The 17,090-nt window shown below is 39.2% G+C and overlaps 1 protein-coding gene across 1 annotated transcript in view; it reads right to left on the bottom strand.

Annotated features, from left to right (window-relative positions):
- Positions 1-334: 334 nt before the first annotated feature.
- Positions 335-17,090, bottom strand: part of SLC25A36 (solute carrier family 25 member 36) — a 28,231-nt gene continuing 11,475 nt past the window's right edge. The window contains exons 3-7 of the mRNA XM_009904800.2: positions 14,792-14,869; positions 12,025-12,125; positions 4,860-4,926; positions 1,779-2,068; positions 335-1,258 (exon numbers count right to left, since the gene is read on the bottom strand). Coding sequence (XP_009903102.1) covers positions 1,065-1,258; positions 1,779-2,068; positions 4,860-4,926; positions 12,025-12,125; positions 14,792-14,869 — 730 coding nt within the window. The 3' untranslated portion in view covers positions 335-1,064. The remainder of the gene's footprint in view (positions 1,259-1,778; positions 2,069-4,859; positions 4,927-12,024; positions 12,126-14,791; positions 14,870-17,090) is intronic.

The following is a 17,090-nucleotide window of genomic DNA, read 5'->3' as shown; positions in this document are numbered from 1 at the left end:
GTAACTCAAGATTAGATTTGCCAGAAACTTTATGGGAATACAGCTTGTTACTAGGTAGTATATAACTACCTAGGTGAATCCCATCATCACAAAGAGTAGGCTGAACTAGTTAAGTTTCTCATCACACTAAGCACCCTTAAAAAGGCTAGAAATGGCATTCAGTAAGTTCTTCCTTAGCTGTGTGAGTGACCTGGTAGGTTGGCAAGAAATTCATGATACAGGAGAGCTTTTCTTAAGTCTCTCCTAGTTAAGGAAAGTTTTAGAAAAAGGATGATGCTGCAGAACTACACCAATACTAACAGACAGAAAACCTCCAGAGTTCAATCAGATCTTCTCACTAGCCTACAACACCGCTCAAACTTCAAAACAAAATTAACCAAACAAAAAACCCAACACACCCCACAAAAAAATCCTGAACAAAAATAAGTGAACCCCAACCCCCAAACAAAACCAACCCAAACAAACTAAGCATCACTTTTTGTAGTGAAGAAATAACTCTGTTCTGGGTCCCTGTGGCATATTGTCTTGAGGTAGCAACATGGAAAACACTTTATACGCTGATTACTACCTCAGGCTCTTTATGAATCTTCAGAGCAACTGAATGGAAGTTTCAGGTATGGAAGGGTATGAAAGCACTGTCTTCCCCATTTCTGCAACAGGTTACTGTGCAGTAAAAAGAGAACAAACAGGATGCAGTTGAGAGCAATCAATAAGCAGTGACTAAGGCTGCCTAAGAACACATTTATGCCCCCTCCTTTACCCATCAGGTCTCTGAAGATGAATGAATGGCCCTGTGTAGATTAACAGATGAAAGGAAAGCAACGATTTTGAGTTAAGAGACGTATAAAGACATTCCCCAAGGGGCACTTCCCCATCTGTCCCACTGCCATGAGACCATACAATAAGGCAGCCAAATTATTCACAGTTGCCCACCCTTCTCTTTTGTCCATAGCTGCATGTTCCTGATAGAACTTTCGTTTTGCCCACCACATCAACACGGACATTTAGTGCTCCACTCCAGTCTTTCCATCTTCCACCTTCTTCTAGAAAGCCTTGTCACACTGCTATCCATCCAGCAAGTAGACTACCACTTCATAGGTTGACATCATGATAGCTGTGTTTGGAATTTGTCTGATCAGATGTGTAGTTAAACCACGGTAGAGGGATCCATACCCTTCTTCTCGCACAAGCAAAGATAGTGTCTGGAAAAAAGATCTGTACTTTGTTCCCTCTTCTCTTAGTCTTGTTCGTACAACCTCTGTACAAAGAAAAAACAGGTGGTTATGTTCACCACTTCATTATCTCTTCCAGAAGCTAATTAGTGTATTTTCAAGTAAAATCAACCTTCCCCCCATTCCCAAGCTCTCAATTGCAGGAGAGCTCTTTAAAAACAACAGGGAGACAAGCAGGAAAAGTAAGTGTGACTGAAAACCAAGCTAGACAGCCTGCTGTCCTATAAGGCAAAGAACTTGCTGGCAAGTGATCTAAAATTGCTGAACATACAGAGGGATTTGAAGTGAAAAGAGCCCTTTCCCTTATGTATTTGAAGCCATATCCTGACAAGTCTTTTGGAAGACTAAATATTGCTGGAGAAGAGGCCATGCTTTAAAATTACTTCAATTTCTGAATACTACAGTCATGCAGGCTCACTGAATCTGACATGAAAAGCTTTAGACAATGAGTTCGAGCAAGCGAGCCAAAGTATGATATCAGTGCCACTGAGCAAACTCCCTTTGATCAATATGATTCCAGCTTTCAGCCATACAAACCCCACCTACCATGGGGATATGCTATAGATGTTGCACATGTTTTGGAAGTGGCAGCTGCCATCATCATTCCAACAAAGTCCGAAGCTTCTTTTGCTGATTCATCCTCATTGTCCATGGCAGAAGCAGTCTTATACTCAAGTAGTTTTCTCTTAATACTCTCATAAATAACAAAATGAATAACAGTCTCAGATATGCCTGCATAGGAAGCAGACATTCCTCTGTAAAAGCCTTTAACACCATCTGATCGATAAACCTTTTGGACACATTCAAAAGCACTCATTCGCTTTTCTCCACGATTCCTAGAAAGGAAAGAACAAGAAGAAATGAAGCTGCTGCAGCATGAGACTGGAAAAGAATCAAACAGTTTTACTTGAGAGACAAGAGAATTTAGGCAATGTTTTATACTGATACTTAAAGGGTCTAATTCAAATAGACTTCAGAACACATACAATCACAGAATGGTAGGGGTTGGAAGGGACCTCTGGAGATTAGTCCACTCCTGTTAAAGCAGAACTTGAAGTCTCAAAGGCCTTCAGCATTTCATGTAGGTAAAGCATTACACTGAATCCAAGCCAGGCTTCATATGGTGACTGAAATCATCACAGGCAAGTCTTACAGAATAAAAGACTAAATAGCTTGAAAGCCCTCTCAAACTGTCAGTATTTGGTCGGCAAGACTGTATGTTCCCTTTTGCTGACTGAATTGAGTTGTGCATACCCAAGTCTTCAGCATACTGTACACAGCTATGCAAAACCATTGCAGTACTGTATACAATGTGCTTCATTTCACCAGCAAGTGCATGCACTTGAAGCATGTGGGTACTGCCAGCAGAGGTCTCCTGAGCAAGCAAGTCACAGAATAAAAAGGTAAAGAACTTCACAAGGTTATGGTAACTCATATGGGTCCCATCAAAGACAGGCAGCAGCAATAGCTACTACATACACTGTATGAGACATCACTCTGGCAGAATTTAAATCTTGGTGGGTTGAACATGCAATGTCAAACAGTAGTGAAACAAGGGATCAAGCACAATGAAGAAAAAAAGGAGGCACACAGCTGCAAGTCAGATTAAGTCAGTTGGCAGATGCTGTAGAGAACTGGGCACTGATTGGCTGACAGACAAGAGAAGAGTGAAAGAACAACTGGTGAGAAGAGCAGCTGGACCTACAGCTGCAGTTCCAGGAGCACCTCAGTCCCCATTATGTCCCCAGTTCACTTGAACAAGTGCACTGACATGCTGCTCTAGGAGTTTGTTCTTTTGATGTACATTAACTCAAAGGCCCAAACAATTTTGCTCTGGAAACAAACACACACCTTCCCCAACTCTCCCTGAGACCAGAGAATTTTTAAGAACTTCAACAGAAAAAAGATCAAGCCAGGACAATTCCACAGGCTAAGTGTTTCTATGTCTCTAATAACTGAGTTAAAGGAGCCAAGAATGCAATATGTGCTAGACTAGCCCACATCACTGCAGTATCCTACATAAAGTTAAGAGTACTCTTTGGGTCTCCCACATGAACAATGTGCTTGATGTAATGTACAGAAATAACGTGCACAGGACACCCATAATTCCCACTAAGTCCCTATAACACTATGGTTTAAGCAATTTGATTAATCAGAAACAAACAACCCAAAACAAACAGGCACAAAATGCTGTCAAGGTTGCACATAGTGCCAAATACCCCTTGGTCTTAATCATGGAATTACCACCCCAGTCATACGATGATAAAAACAACTTTATGGTAAAATTAGCCCTGGGATACATTACTATCATCACAGAAAACAGCACTGTGGGGATTGGAAAGGTCCACTAGAGACCTAGCCTGAGACCCCTCCTAAAGCATGGTCACCTAGAGCAGGTTGCTCAGGATCACAATGGCCAGGGAAATTTGGAATCTGTCCAGAGAAGATTCCACCACCTCTCTGGGCAGCCTGGTCCAGGGCTCCAGCACCCTCACAGGAAAGGAGTCTTTCCTTCTGTTTGGATAAAACTTCCTGGGGGTTTCAGTTTGTGCCTGTTGCCCCTTGTCTTATCACTGGGTTGCACTGAAAAGAGTCTGGCCCAATCCTCTTGACATCTTCCCTTTAGATATTGATGAGGATTGAGGAGATCCCACCTCAGCCTGCTCTCCTCCAGGCTCAACAGCCCCAAGTCTCTCAGCTCTTCCTCTTCAGAGAGATGTTCCAGTCCCTTATTCTTTGTAACGCTTCATTGGACTGCACTAGTTGCCCAGCTCTTGAACTGAAGAGCCCAGAACTGGTACACAGAACCTTTTAACTGGCAGTGTGCCAGTTTTCAGTAACACATACTTAGCAGTATGCCAGCTAAATGCTAATATGCACTTGCAGCAAGTCCAACAGCTCTCCAAAAGAGGAATATGACTCACTAATGTATTTAGAATGCCCAGAGAGTTTCATAGCATGTGCTAAGCTTTCAGTAAGCACATCCATCAAATGCACAAGACAGTGAGATACTTGCAACCCCAGTTGTAAGTATATGGGAATATGAAAGTCTTTCTCCCCCTTTCAAGAAAGTTGTACTCCATTACAAGTTCTGGCATTGATTACAGAAACTGTTTCATTCCAAACAAGTTCCATCAACTCTCCCCTCCTGGGACAACTCCAGTGTTTTGATGTGTTAAAAGTAGCCTTCCTCTTTCTGTAAGCTGGAACCCATTATATGTCAAAAACAAACCCCAGGATGTTTCAAGTTATATTTCTAAGCTTTTGCCATAACACTTCAATTTTTAATTGAGGAATATGTAGCTTAATAGCTAAAAAAGGGAATATATTCCTAAAGGAAAATATAAGCATACAATAGGTAAAAAAATTATTTTTAAGAAGGATGTGAGATTGTTAACCCTGTAAGGCATTCCAAATTTGCTGTCCAGTCTGCTCTAGTGCCTCAAGCATGCTTCAAAATAGAGATTAAAACAGAGACAAATGATAGTGTAACTTGTCGATAGACCAGCATCAACTTTCTAATTTGAAATGTTGGATATTTAAAGGATCATTCTGTTCTGGGATGCAGAATAAATACAAGTTTAAGGAAAATCTTTGCTGCAGTAAGAACTCCCACTGTCACTATACCTTGCATCAAGCTGTAATCGTGTCTTTACCAGCCAAATGGGATTAGTTGTTGTGATGGCAGTAAAACCTAAAACATTTAAAACAGAAAAGTTAGATGTGACAGCATCACAAGAGCAAGCACACCTAAGTTTGAAATGCACAGAGTAAGGTACAATGAATGCAAAAACTCAGACTACACTGTTTTTTAGGAAGTACCTGTTGTAGCCCTTTTCTGCTACTTTACAAATCTGTACAGACAAAAAACCCCACATTTAGCTTGTTTTTAAATTTTACATTAATACTGAGTAAGTTTGATTCCTACCAATAGACTCCTCATGAAATCAGCCCAATAGTGTACATTTCTCTACCTTCCTAATGACACCAGCCCTGCTTTGACACCATAGAACAGCAAAGCTAGCTAATACTAGCCAATTTGGCAGACATCAGTACAAATGCACTGCAGGTACAGCAATTTGAGATGTTAATAAAACACTGTCTCAATTTAATGTGCTATCTGAAACAATCTGATTTTAAAAGCATGCAGATGGAATATAGACTACTTTTGGTGCAGTTAAAAGGCAGGTATTACTGCTGGTTAAGAGACCTTTTGATACTGAACTACACGAGAACAATTAAATTTGACTGCTAATGTTTTATTTAGTATTCAAAGCAGAAATTATTGGGTGGCTGAGGAATACTTTTACAAGCATGTGAGTGTTTAGATTGTTAAAATAAATAGTATGACTTATAACTTTCCAGACAGCAACTATTCAGGCTTGCATAAGGGCTAAGGCTTTGATTTTCAGTCCACTTAAAGAAAAAGGAAAGGAACAAAAAAGAGAAAAGAAAATGAATTAAAAACTAAAATAAAGCAAAGTAAGAATAGCTCTTACTTCTGCACAACTGTGGAGAGAAAAAGAGCAGAGTGAAAGTCAGCTCTGAAAAAAGGTAAAAAACACACCAACACATCTAGAGTTGTACTACCACACATGCACCATTAATGAGGTGTCATGTCTGCAGGAGAGAAAAGGGAAGAGCTGCAACATGGCCAGGCAAGAGATGATTAAATTTAGACACTTGCTTTGTAAGTGACACATCACTTGTATATCACTAGAGAGACATGCTGCCCTCCTGCAAGGGAATGGACTGGGGTTGTGGGAAAGCAACAGAGAGTTACCTTGTTCAGTGCACATCTGGTGCACAATTCTTACACAGCAAATAGGCTATTGATAAGCTGCTTTATGGAGATCATTAACAGCTCACATAGATATGCTTAGCAGAACTGTTGGCATACTTGCTCCTTCTGTTCAATCACAATCTAGGTTGACATTGCACACAGATGACTGCAATACTCAGAAATGCCAGGGGATCTTAACTGTTATCAGGTTGGTTCTGTTCCTACTCCCTATCTTAAATGAATCACAATTTTTCAGTTAGTTGTAAAATGCAAGCTAACAGGTTTAGCAGCTAAGATTTAGTTATATTTTTGTGCCAAAACAGCAAAGCCACCTTAGAGATGTCAGTTTAATCTTTTGATTAAGCAGATCTTTAAATTGACTCAAGTCATTTCACTGAAAAACTTCTGCTGGCAGATGAAGGTTTGGCCTTTTTTAAATATTATTCTTTTTCTATATCTGTGTCTAGGAACATATATAGCTGTTCATATGATAGAGTGAAATTCTAGCAAGCCAAAAGTGGTTCAGATCTTTATTTCATGTAGGTAAATAAAGATGTAAAGAAAAAATGTACCACATCTACAAGCAAGGTTCCATAGCTCAACTAGCCAGAGCCTTTCTGATCAATGCCATGAACTCTACTGGGTCCAATAGCATTTGAAACTGGGTTGATCTAAACTGAATAGAAACATCGTTCTGGTATTTTTTATTTCTGTTTTCTTTGACTTCAAATCACTCTTTCCATATCCATAAGCACAGCAAAGGGCACTAGGAATGCACAAAGCCTTAGTAGGCTTTGCAATGAAGTGTGGGGAAAAAATGTTACCTTCCCCTACCAACACATTTTCCAGGAAAGACTTCTCTAATACCCAAAGTTAATTCCCAAGTCGTCCCCACTTCTTAACTCCAAGTGCAAAAGACCAAATCATCTTTTGCGTTCCTATTTGAGTTTCATGCTATAACATACAGTTGTGAAGTTACAGTGTCAAAGCATGACCTATTCAGCCCTTTTTCCTTCCTGTTCAACCCCCCCAAAAAATGGTCTCTGTAGATCTTGAATCTGGGACAAGAGACATCAGTGAGTTCAGAGGCAGTAGCACAGGGACATGAGTGGCTGTACTCATTCACAGCAGCAGCCGCCTCTAGGGAGGCTGGGAAGATTATATGGGAAATAGCTAGTGAAGGGTGCTTGGCAGAGGACAATCTATTCTGACCAACCTTGTACTCCCTGGGTTGCTCTAAACAGTAAGCATAGCACCCCAACTAGTAGGATAGGCACTTAGCAACGTAGCCAGTTTACTTCCCGAGGGATTCCATAAACCTAAATTACATGGCAGTTGGAGCCAAAGTTCCAAATCAAAGGGTCTTCAATAATTCAGGTTTCAAGATGAAACTACTGCAGCACAGATCTTACAGGTAATGGAGAAAATACAGTTAGTGGAAGAAGAAAAAAATAAATCAGGAGTTGAGTGATGCAGACAAAGAAAAGCACTCCAAAACTGAAAATCAGTCAATTTGGGATATTTGATAAGCTTTTCCTTTTAAATACAGAAAATGTGTGGCAAAACTGCTTGCCAATAAGATGAGGGGGCTTGCAACAACTTATACAAAACTCCAGCAGTTGTTTCCTTTGATTTTCAGAAGTCTTAGTGAACTTAAGAATGCTTTATGAAGTTTAATGTGTGGCATCCTCAAGAAAGATTCCAGGTTCATTAGAAGTGTGGATCAATTTGGCAGTACTGCAAACTACTGCACTTTTCTATGGTTTCTTGTCTATGAATTGTATCCCAGTTTCAGTCAGAATTACCTCAAAACTCTTCTCAGCTCTACCAGTTATAGACAGGTAAGATCCCAGGTATTCCTATTACATATGTTTCAAAAGTTAAGGTTTCTTTTTTAATCTATAAGCCAATGTAATTGATACAGACACATGTGAATATGGAATGCTGAATTAAAAATCCAAAGTAGTGAAGTAAAACCAAACCAGAAGAGAAAACAGAAAGAGACAGAAAAGAGATTATACACATATTAAGAGACAAAGAAAAGAGGTCTTTCAAATAATGTGACAACACAGTACCAGCTGCAGCATTTTAAAGGCAGCTCCAGGACACGAAAACAAAACAAAAACCAGAAAACAACCAACCAAAACCAAAAGGCCTTGTTTAACCCATTGGGGGCTTTCTATTAGCTAGAGCTGAAGTAGCAGCTATCAGTGAAAGGTTTTTCCCACCTTTCCCTGAACTGCCCAGGAAAAAGAAAAAAAAACCAAGACAACTCTTAACTGTGTTAAAAAGTGACGTCCTCGCACAATGCACATCATCCAAGTTCTACACAAAGTGAATTTTCCCCTTATTTTGGTTATTCAATAGATATTTACAAACCCAACGTGTGGTTCTTACACTAGAGGCTGCAAGAGATGCTCGGTTCAGTACTCACGAGGTTTAAGTTAGTCCATATTTCTGCAGGAAGTGACCTGCGGATGGGGAGCATGAGATGACACGATCTCACTCTTTTCACAGGAGAAATGTACAGTAAATGCCTAAAATAGACACAGGCTTTTCTGTATCATAGCAACAAGCAGTGACCTCATCAGACACATTGTGTACAAATCGAATCCCAGTGGAAGGATTTGTGAATTAGTTATTGTGAGATCTAACTGTTTTCAGGTAAAAGTTTAGGAAAAAAAAAAGAAAGAAAAATAATCAGAACAGGCCACAAGATATTAAAATAGTTGTGTAAAATGCACTGAGTACTGAAATTTCTGCTCGTTTGCAGCAGTTTGATTTTATACCTCAAAATACTTACCTACATATATATAAAATTTGCAATTGAAGCCTTCCTCCTTCCCCACTCCCTCCCAAATATTGGAAAAAGCTAGTCTTAGGACTGAAAAAACAAGATACATGCTTTATGAAATCAAACTTCCTAGTACCAATGAATTAAATACGCATTTTATTTAGTATCTAAAGTAACTGTGTAGATACTAAGAAGTTACAAAAACATAGTATGCCTTTAAGTAATAGCAGTCCCATTTTAAACTTACAGAAATATGGTATCTCAAAGTAATAAAGTGGTCCCATTTTTAAAAATAATAAAAAATATTTGGCTTGGTTTGCCAGTAGAGTTCTGGAAAGAACAGCAATAACTTACAAGGCAAGGCAGTTTGGAAGCAGATTTGCTAATGAGGCTATGAATCATTAATGGTAAATCAGAAAGCCACACAGCAATCAAATATCTCATTCAGTCCTCTACGCTTTTTGTTCAGTGGCAAGAGAGTTTAAGTGCAATATGAAGGCAGAGTTCATACTGAATCTAAGAATCTAGGCTAAACAGATGTACAGTGAATGACTGTCTTGACATGAGAAAACTTTTCTGTCATGTGCTTCAAACAGTCACTTACCAAGCCTGCAAAAACCTCATATGATATGCCAAGTAGTAAGCAAAAGATCACCAAGTATTTCATGTCAATACACAGATATCTTAGATATGAAGGTGGCATGAATTGTATGCTGGAAGCTAGCACACAGCAAGAGAGAAACAATTTTGATTATGTAAGGCAATTATCCTCCTTGGGTTAAAACAATGAGAGTCCAAACAAAAATGTGTTTTATCTTTGGAAAAAAGAATCAGGCCTAAAACCAAAGAAAAGCTTAAAGTGCCATACCTCAGTTTCTCCCTTCTAAAAATGCCGTGCGCATTCAGAAAGTCCTTATTTTACAGTGACATTAGACTAGCCTGAGATATTTAGGGACAATGACAATACAAGTAAACAGCATTTAAAGTCAACTGAAGTTCACTACTTCAAGTACTTGTATACAAGACAAGTTAGAGCCATCTCATGCTCATTAGGTGTTAGAAGCTTTTATGTAACAGAAAGTTCATATCCAAAAAAAACCAAACAACCCTTGACTGAGCTACTCAATTCCTTACTGAAACCAATGGCAGCTGCAAAAGAAAAAAATCAATACTGATTATTCCATGCTGATTATTAGAATATCTATCCACCTTGCAAACTTCACAATCCTAAGTCCCAAAACTTACTATGGTGATGTTCTGTGTCAGCCCTAAATCAGCCAGTTAAGAGCTCACGTTCAACCTTATCCCTGTTATTTTGTCATTTCCTTCAGCTGATTTGCAACACAGCAATACAAACCTTTCAGGTAAAACTGTTAATAGCTGGTTTAAGTGCATTCTCTGAAATATATTAGAGTTACAAAAACAAGGTTAGCATATTCCAAAGAAAGTACTCCTAATGTTAACTACAGTCCTGACTACATCAGAACACCACCAGTACTGAATATAAAGAAATTGTGTCAAAAAAAACTTTTTAGAAGCCTTCCAGAGAATGTCTGTGACAGTGCCAAGTGGTGACCTGCAGAGTGAACCTGCACTGGGGATTCAGCTTCATTTGCTGTATGGTTTAGAAATAAAGCTGCAGAACTAGGTAAGTTAGAGTAACAACAGGCACAGGAGTTGTTCAATATTAAAAATAGTATAGGAGCATAAAAAAAGCATTTAAAGCTCAAGAGTGTTTACCCTAGTCTCCTGCAGTCCTAGGTGTAACACAATACTAACCTTATGAAAGAGCAGTAATTCGCAGATACAGAACTCCTTAACAAAACAGAGTCTGTGTCTGCCAGTACTTCATAGAAGTCACTACAGGATGTCTCCAAAAATGTTGTGGTTTGTTTTTTTTTGCACTACAGAATGAGGGAAATGCCTTCCAAAGATGAGGAATACTCTGAATCCTCATTACCTGCATGGGTGACAGGTTCTAAACTTAAAGACTTTTCTCCCTGACATATAGCTGAAAACAAATTTCTGAGTAATTGATTCTTTAGGACAAGCGTCTCAAAAATCCCCTTCCATCCTATTCCCTATGCTGCTCACCTAACACATTCCCAGGTGGTAATGCATCATTTGAGCAACTTATTTTGCCCCTTTAAGACAAGAATTGCTCTCCTTACACATCTACAAAGATTAAAAACTGACATCACATTTTTATGTGCTAGAGGTGACCATTAGTGTGTTATTCAAGTATAAAACTAGTATCACTTATCTTTCCTAGGCTATGTAACAATTTCTTTACATCAGACTATTAAAAATATTATATAGAAAACTAATCCTATTCATTCTGACATCACCTTTGGCAGCCCATTCTAGATAGCTAGTACTCTCAGACTGGTTGCACAATGTGACAAGAATTAAACTTCAACAGGATACCAGAAAATTGTCAGAATTTGTTGGCCAAGTGTCTATGGCCTACAGAGAAAAACACTCCAGAAAGTTTCTTCTGTAGGAAAGACACAAGCAACAACAGGTGAAGTACTGCCAGCCCAAGGGTTGATAAGACCAGAGCAAAGTAACTTGGCTCAGTTGCCTTTAACTCCTCTTGTTAATGTTCTCAAGGCACAGAACATATAAATAAAGCAACAAATATTGGGAGCTGTTATATACACCAAAGCTACACTGAAAATACAAACCAGGAGTTTAGAGAGGCATGTATGAAAACTACAGAAAGCTGCTCAGTATCACTTCAGAGGTAGAGCAAACTTCAGACTGGTATTTGAACACAGGAGGAGGGAGTACTATATATAATTAATACAAACATCTGCAGGTGTATTTCAGAAAGGCAAAACCAAAGCTGTAACAAAGTGATAGTAAAAACACCAGACTAAGCAGCATTAAACCAGATTTAAGTGCAAACAGATTTATAGTCTGCATAACGAGAAGCTACTGGAGTTTCATTTTTCCATTTCACAACTTCACAACTCAAAAAACCAGGCATACAACTCTTCCTAGAAAAGACTGTTCATACACAGTTAAAGATCTTCAACACTCAGTGGAAAGTTTCATGCACATATTATGCAGATAGTGTCTTTAATGAGATGCCAAAGAAGGTTAATACTAGAAGAAAATATCACTGATTTTTTTTTCTTTTCCCTATTTACTGCCACCTCATTTGTAGCCATGACTCCAGAATGAAGACAAAAAAAGTTACAGATCCTTACCTGCCACACCAGCTGAAATCATGTGTACCTGGGTCGAATCTGGATTGAAAATATTGTTCAATTTTTCCTTGCAGTTTGAATAAGCAGCAAAATATATTGCTCTGAAATAAGAACAAAGTCCAAGTTCTGTTATGTTTCATGTCAATACTTCCATAAGCAGTGCCATTAACTTCACTAACTCAAGAAGAGTCTGGGTCAAGTCTTACTTCCTCAGTAGAAAGCTACTCAAAGTAGTGGGACCATTCTAAGAATAGAAAAGAACAAGGAAAAAAACAAACACGCAAAACAGAAGAAAACAAATCACACTTCACAACTTTTTCTTCCCCAGCAGCTCCAATTAATTAGTGAGGGGAAGGATAAGAACAGCAGTAATTTGTGACAGTAGGAAGCAAAACACTGCTGAAATCAAACTGAAGTTAGTGTTTTGTATTTCTCTAGTAACAGATCAAATTTGTTCTCATAAACCTAAACTAATTTCAATAGCATTACAATGTCAAGAGAACTAGCACATATGTAGCTTTACAAAAGCCAAGCATTTATACATATAATATTGCTCTAGTACTTGATGTATATATTCCTAACTATATAAATACTAATAACCACAAGGTATATTTTAAATGCTAGAAGAGCTGTGAGGCTGGAATCTGTTTTGTTTTAGTTCTGATTGAAAACATACAAATTACTTTTTGCAGTGTATGCAGAGAAAATCTGCAAGCTTGTACTACGTTCAAGTCTGAGCTGGTAACAAAACAGAGACAAAAGTTAACATACCAATGCATTACATAACCAAAAAACCTGCTTGTTTTCATTCATGAAAACTATAACCCCTTACTTGAAGCACACCCAAAACCTCACATTTAAGATTGTTACTTTCAAACACAGACACCTCTCCACAAGAGTAAAAAACAAACATGCCAGTTTTCATGAGCAGAACATTTAACCTCATTAGCTTTGCAAACATGTTTTTCCTTGTTACAGAAAAGATAAAGTGCTTGCTTCATGGGTGCAATTTCCAAAATGGAATCTCAACTCGGTTAAGTATATTGGATGTGTTATGAAACATGCTTCTCTACGGCTTATTTAAACAACAGGCTGCTGTTAAATCCACTTAGCTAATGCTTAATTGAAATGAAGTACTGGGTGAAGACAGTTAGCCAGAGGGGAATGAGGATGAGCTCATATGGAAGACCTCACACATTATAAAGTTGACATTTTTAGTATGAGGAGGGGGAGAATAAGCTAAGTATTTCACCTGGGGGAAAGGGAATTAAGACACTTAACATAAAATTTAGGGAAGAGATTTTTTGCAGTTGAGATTATTCTTCATTGAAGGGAGTCACTAAAAGTGGTATCCATTGCTGCAGAAAAATCACTGTTAAAGCAATATCAGTGTTGAGCATTCAGATCAGAGGGACTATCTAATAAAGGAAGAGGCCCTTCAGATTAGGATGTGCTCATATAGGTGTATCAACAACTAAGAAAGCTACTGGATTTACTTCAACATTGTTGTTTGGAGAAACCAGTGACCAGAAAACCTCAGGTATTCCTATCTCCTCGAAAAAAGGCTGCTAAAATAAAAGTACTCCAACTCCCGAGTTACATTTTCCCATTGTTCTGTGGATCCTGTGTCTAAGTCACCTCATCAGCCAGATCAAATCAATGCTGAATAAAGAGTCTGGTCTAATAAATTTTTCCAGAAGCATCCAGAGACTCTACACCAGAAAAGGTATGCAGAGGAGACATCTCTTCAGGTCCCCCCTAATCCCAATAAAAATAACACCCAAATAACAAAACACACAGCAACCACACCCTTGAAAAACACAAAACAGGGCACTAAGACAGAGAAGGAGTAAAACCTTTGTGGAAGACATTTCTTCTGCATAAAGACTCTCCTCTTGAAAAGAAGGGAATTAAAATGTGTAAGAATGACTATAGGGTCATCCAGGAATAAGTACTTACATTAGTTTTACAGAGCTTTGTTTACATACACTTCCTTAGGTGTTCTACTCTTGGAATGAGTTTCAGCTAATACCTGTACCAACGGATCAATTCAAACTCTGGCATATCTGGCACTATCACTGCCAGCACCAGCCGAGCAGCTGGACTATTTGTGCTGATGCAGAGCAACTGGCAATAGCATTAGCACCACCAATTACAGCAGTTACATCCCTGTCTGCTGCACTCTGACACTGACCCCATACATTGTGGAGTCCAGCCCACTGATGGATCTGCTTTCTCTGGGGCAGCTGTTAAGTGTCATCCTACCAAGTGTCACCCTTTTTGAGGTTTCAGAACAGGCTTCTGACTGCATCAGGACAGTAGACTTTGCTCTGCCAGAAGCCATGAAGAAACAACCCAGTGTTTTGAGGCTACAGACATACAATTGCTTTCTACAGATGGATTAACTGAAAGCTGAAGTCAAATCTACCTTTGTATTTTCAAAGACACAAACTTGTTTATATATGCAAGTCTTTCAGCATTTTCTTTCTTCACTAAACAAAGGATAGCACACAACAATAAATGCTATTATAGTGGTATACAGGACAGTAAATGCTGTGGCAGGGTGGGAATGAGGGAGTGGAGTTGCAGAGTACACGAGTGGCCCATTTCCTGAGCAAGTTAACCTAGGAACCAAAGGTTATTTGCTATTAAGTATGTACAAATGAAGATGAAAACTGCACCAAATGAAACTTAAATCCTTTAAACAATGTACAGAAGAGGATATTTCACCAAAATTGTTTCATTTACTGTAAAAGTCTGTATTTACCTGGAAGGAGCAACGCCTACTAAATTAGGACCCAGGCCTCTGAAGAGAGATCGAGGACCTTCCTTCTGCAAGATCATCCTAGAAAAATCGAGTGACAATACTGTAAGATTCAGATCACAATTAAAAATATGCCCTTCCCACCAGTTTAAAATGCTCTGCCCCTCAGTTTAGGAAGGACATCAAGACACTTGAATGTGTCCAGAGAAGGGCAACAAGGCTGGGGAGAGGCCTTGAGCACTAGCCCTATGAGGAGAGGCTGGGGGAGCTGGGATTGTTTAGCCTGGAGAAGAGGAAGCTCAGGGGTGACCTCATTGCTCTCTACAACTACCTGAAAGTTGGTTGTAGCCAGGAAGGGGTTGGTCTCTTCTCTCTAGCAACCAGCACCAGAATGAGGGGACACAGTCTCAGGCTGCACCAGGGGAAGTTTAGGCTCAAGGTGAGGAGAAAGTTCTTCACTGAGAGAGTAGTTTGTCATTGGAATGGGCTGCCCAGGGAGGTGGTGGAGTCACCATCCCTGGAGGTGTTCAAGAGGGGATTGGACATGGCCCATGGTGCCATGATCTAGTCCTGAGGTCTGTGGTGACAGGTTGGACTCGATCTTTGAGGTCTCTTCCAACCTTGGTGATACTGTGATAACTAAATTAAAATTTTATTCTGTGCAAAAGTTTCATAACAACTGACAAGGCATTTCTGACCACAAAAAAAGAGTCAGTTCCAAGAACCAGCACAAAATAAAATACTATTATGGCTTGACCAGCCATAGAAATCCAGGCTCTAAATGCAGAAGTATAGCCTGACGTCAATACTTAGCATGGAAATGTTCCCATTCCTGTAGATTGTTCAGAAGAGATTTTGATGCTACTCTTCTTGATGCTCTTGTTCTGACACAAATGTAAGTACAACATTCCATCTTCCCCATCCCCATAAATGATTTAAATCCAGTAAGGGCTCAGACAGGAACCCATTCTGACCTTTATTCTTTAAGATATGGTGATTATCCTGACTACAGCAAATTAAAACAGAAGCCTCCAATGTGAGAAGCAGCTTCTCCTTAAGGCTGCCAGAGATTCCCCTGTCAGTTCTTAATTGCTGCTTGTGTGCTCCTACCCAAGGACTGCTGCTGGGCTGTGCAGCAAATGCTTTTTCCCTTTCCAAGTCATTGTAGAAAAGATGCAACAATCTCAAACTGAAGTTAGCTATAACTGAAAAAAGTGTAACCCATGAATAGTGTCACAGCCACAGTACAGCTGTAGCATCTCATGGTACAGTCTCCACTATAAACAGTTCTGGAAAGGCTGCTTGGGTGGCACTGAGGGATCACTTTCCATCTTCGTGGGATTTACAGAGAAACAGCAGTGAACCGAGACTTCAAACAAGTCATTACTAATACTTAAGTGTTTGGAATATCTATGCCTGTGGGACTCAGAGCTCAAGTCCAGTACACAGCAAGGTACACTGACACAGTAAGAGGATACTCCATTAATATTTAGTCTCAGTGAAATCAATCTGTCCAACAATGTAGATGCTAATCAGATGCGGTGCCTTAAAAAGTATGGCAGGAGAAACAAGGACTATCTACATCCCGTCACTGCAAACTGCTGTAGCAATGCTTTAGAACCAGATTTAAGTTAAAAATTAACTACTTCACTGGATACTTCAAACCTGAACTCTGTGCTTCTTGATTTAGAAACACTGGCCAATATCCACTCCTCTGCATTTCTTCTTCAAAGACACATGCAGGTTAACAACAAGTCAATTGCTCAATAAAGCAAGCTACCCTTGTATAAATGGCTGGTTTGTTTTGCATTTACCATCAGAACAAACAGGTGAAAGCCATCTATAGCAGTAGAACAGATTCTAAACCTCTTGTGAATTCCAGCAGCTGGTTCACCATAGTTCTATTAAATCAAACAGAAACTTTGCTACCTTCACTCTTTAAGACTGCTGTCATAAGAGATGTCCAGCAACATCTACACTTCATGCCTGCAAGTAAAGATGATTTCACTATACGGATAGCTTCTTTCACAGTAGTAAGCAGAGCATTGAGCACATACACCAAAGCACTTTGGAAATGCAAATTGATTCAACATGTCTGTCATTTGTAAACTGTTTCTAACACTTATGGAAGGAGTTTCAAAGCAAAAATCTTATTATTCTAGAAGTCAGCTTGGGTAGAGCATCACATTACAGCAAAGCAGAATGCAATTAATATTATCAGTCTACTTAAAACACTACTACAAAACCAATACCACCACAACATGTGTTACACATGCATATATACGAAGGCATACAAAGCAGC

Source organism: Dryobates pubescens, chromosome 13 (genome assembly GCF_014839835.1).
Source record: "Dryobates pubescens isolate bDryPub1 chromosome 13, bDryPub1.pri, whole genome shotgun sequence".
Lineage (NCBI taxonomy): Eukaryota > Metazoa > Chordata > Aves > Piciformes > Picidae > Dryobates > Dryobates pubescens.
This window is presented reverse-complemented; position numbering and strand designations above follow the sequence as displayed.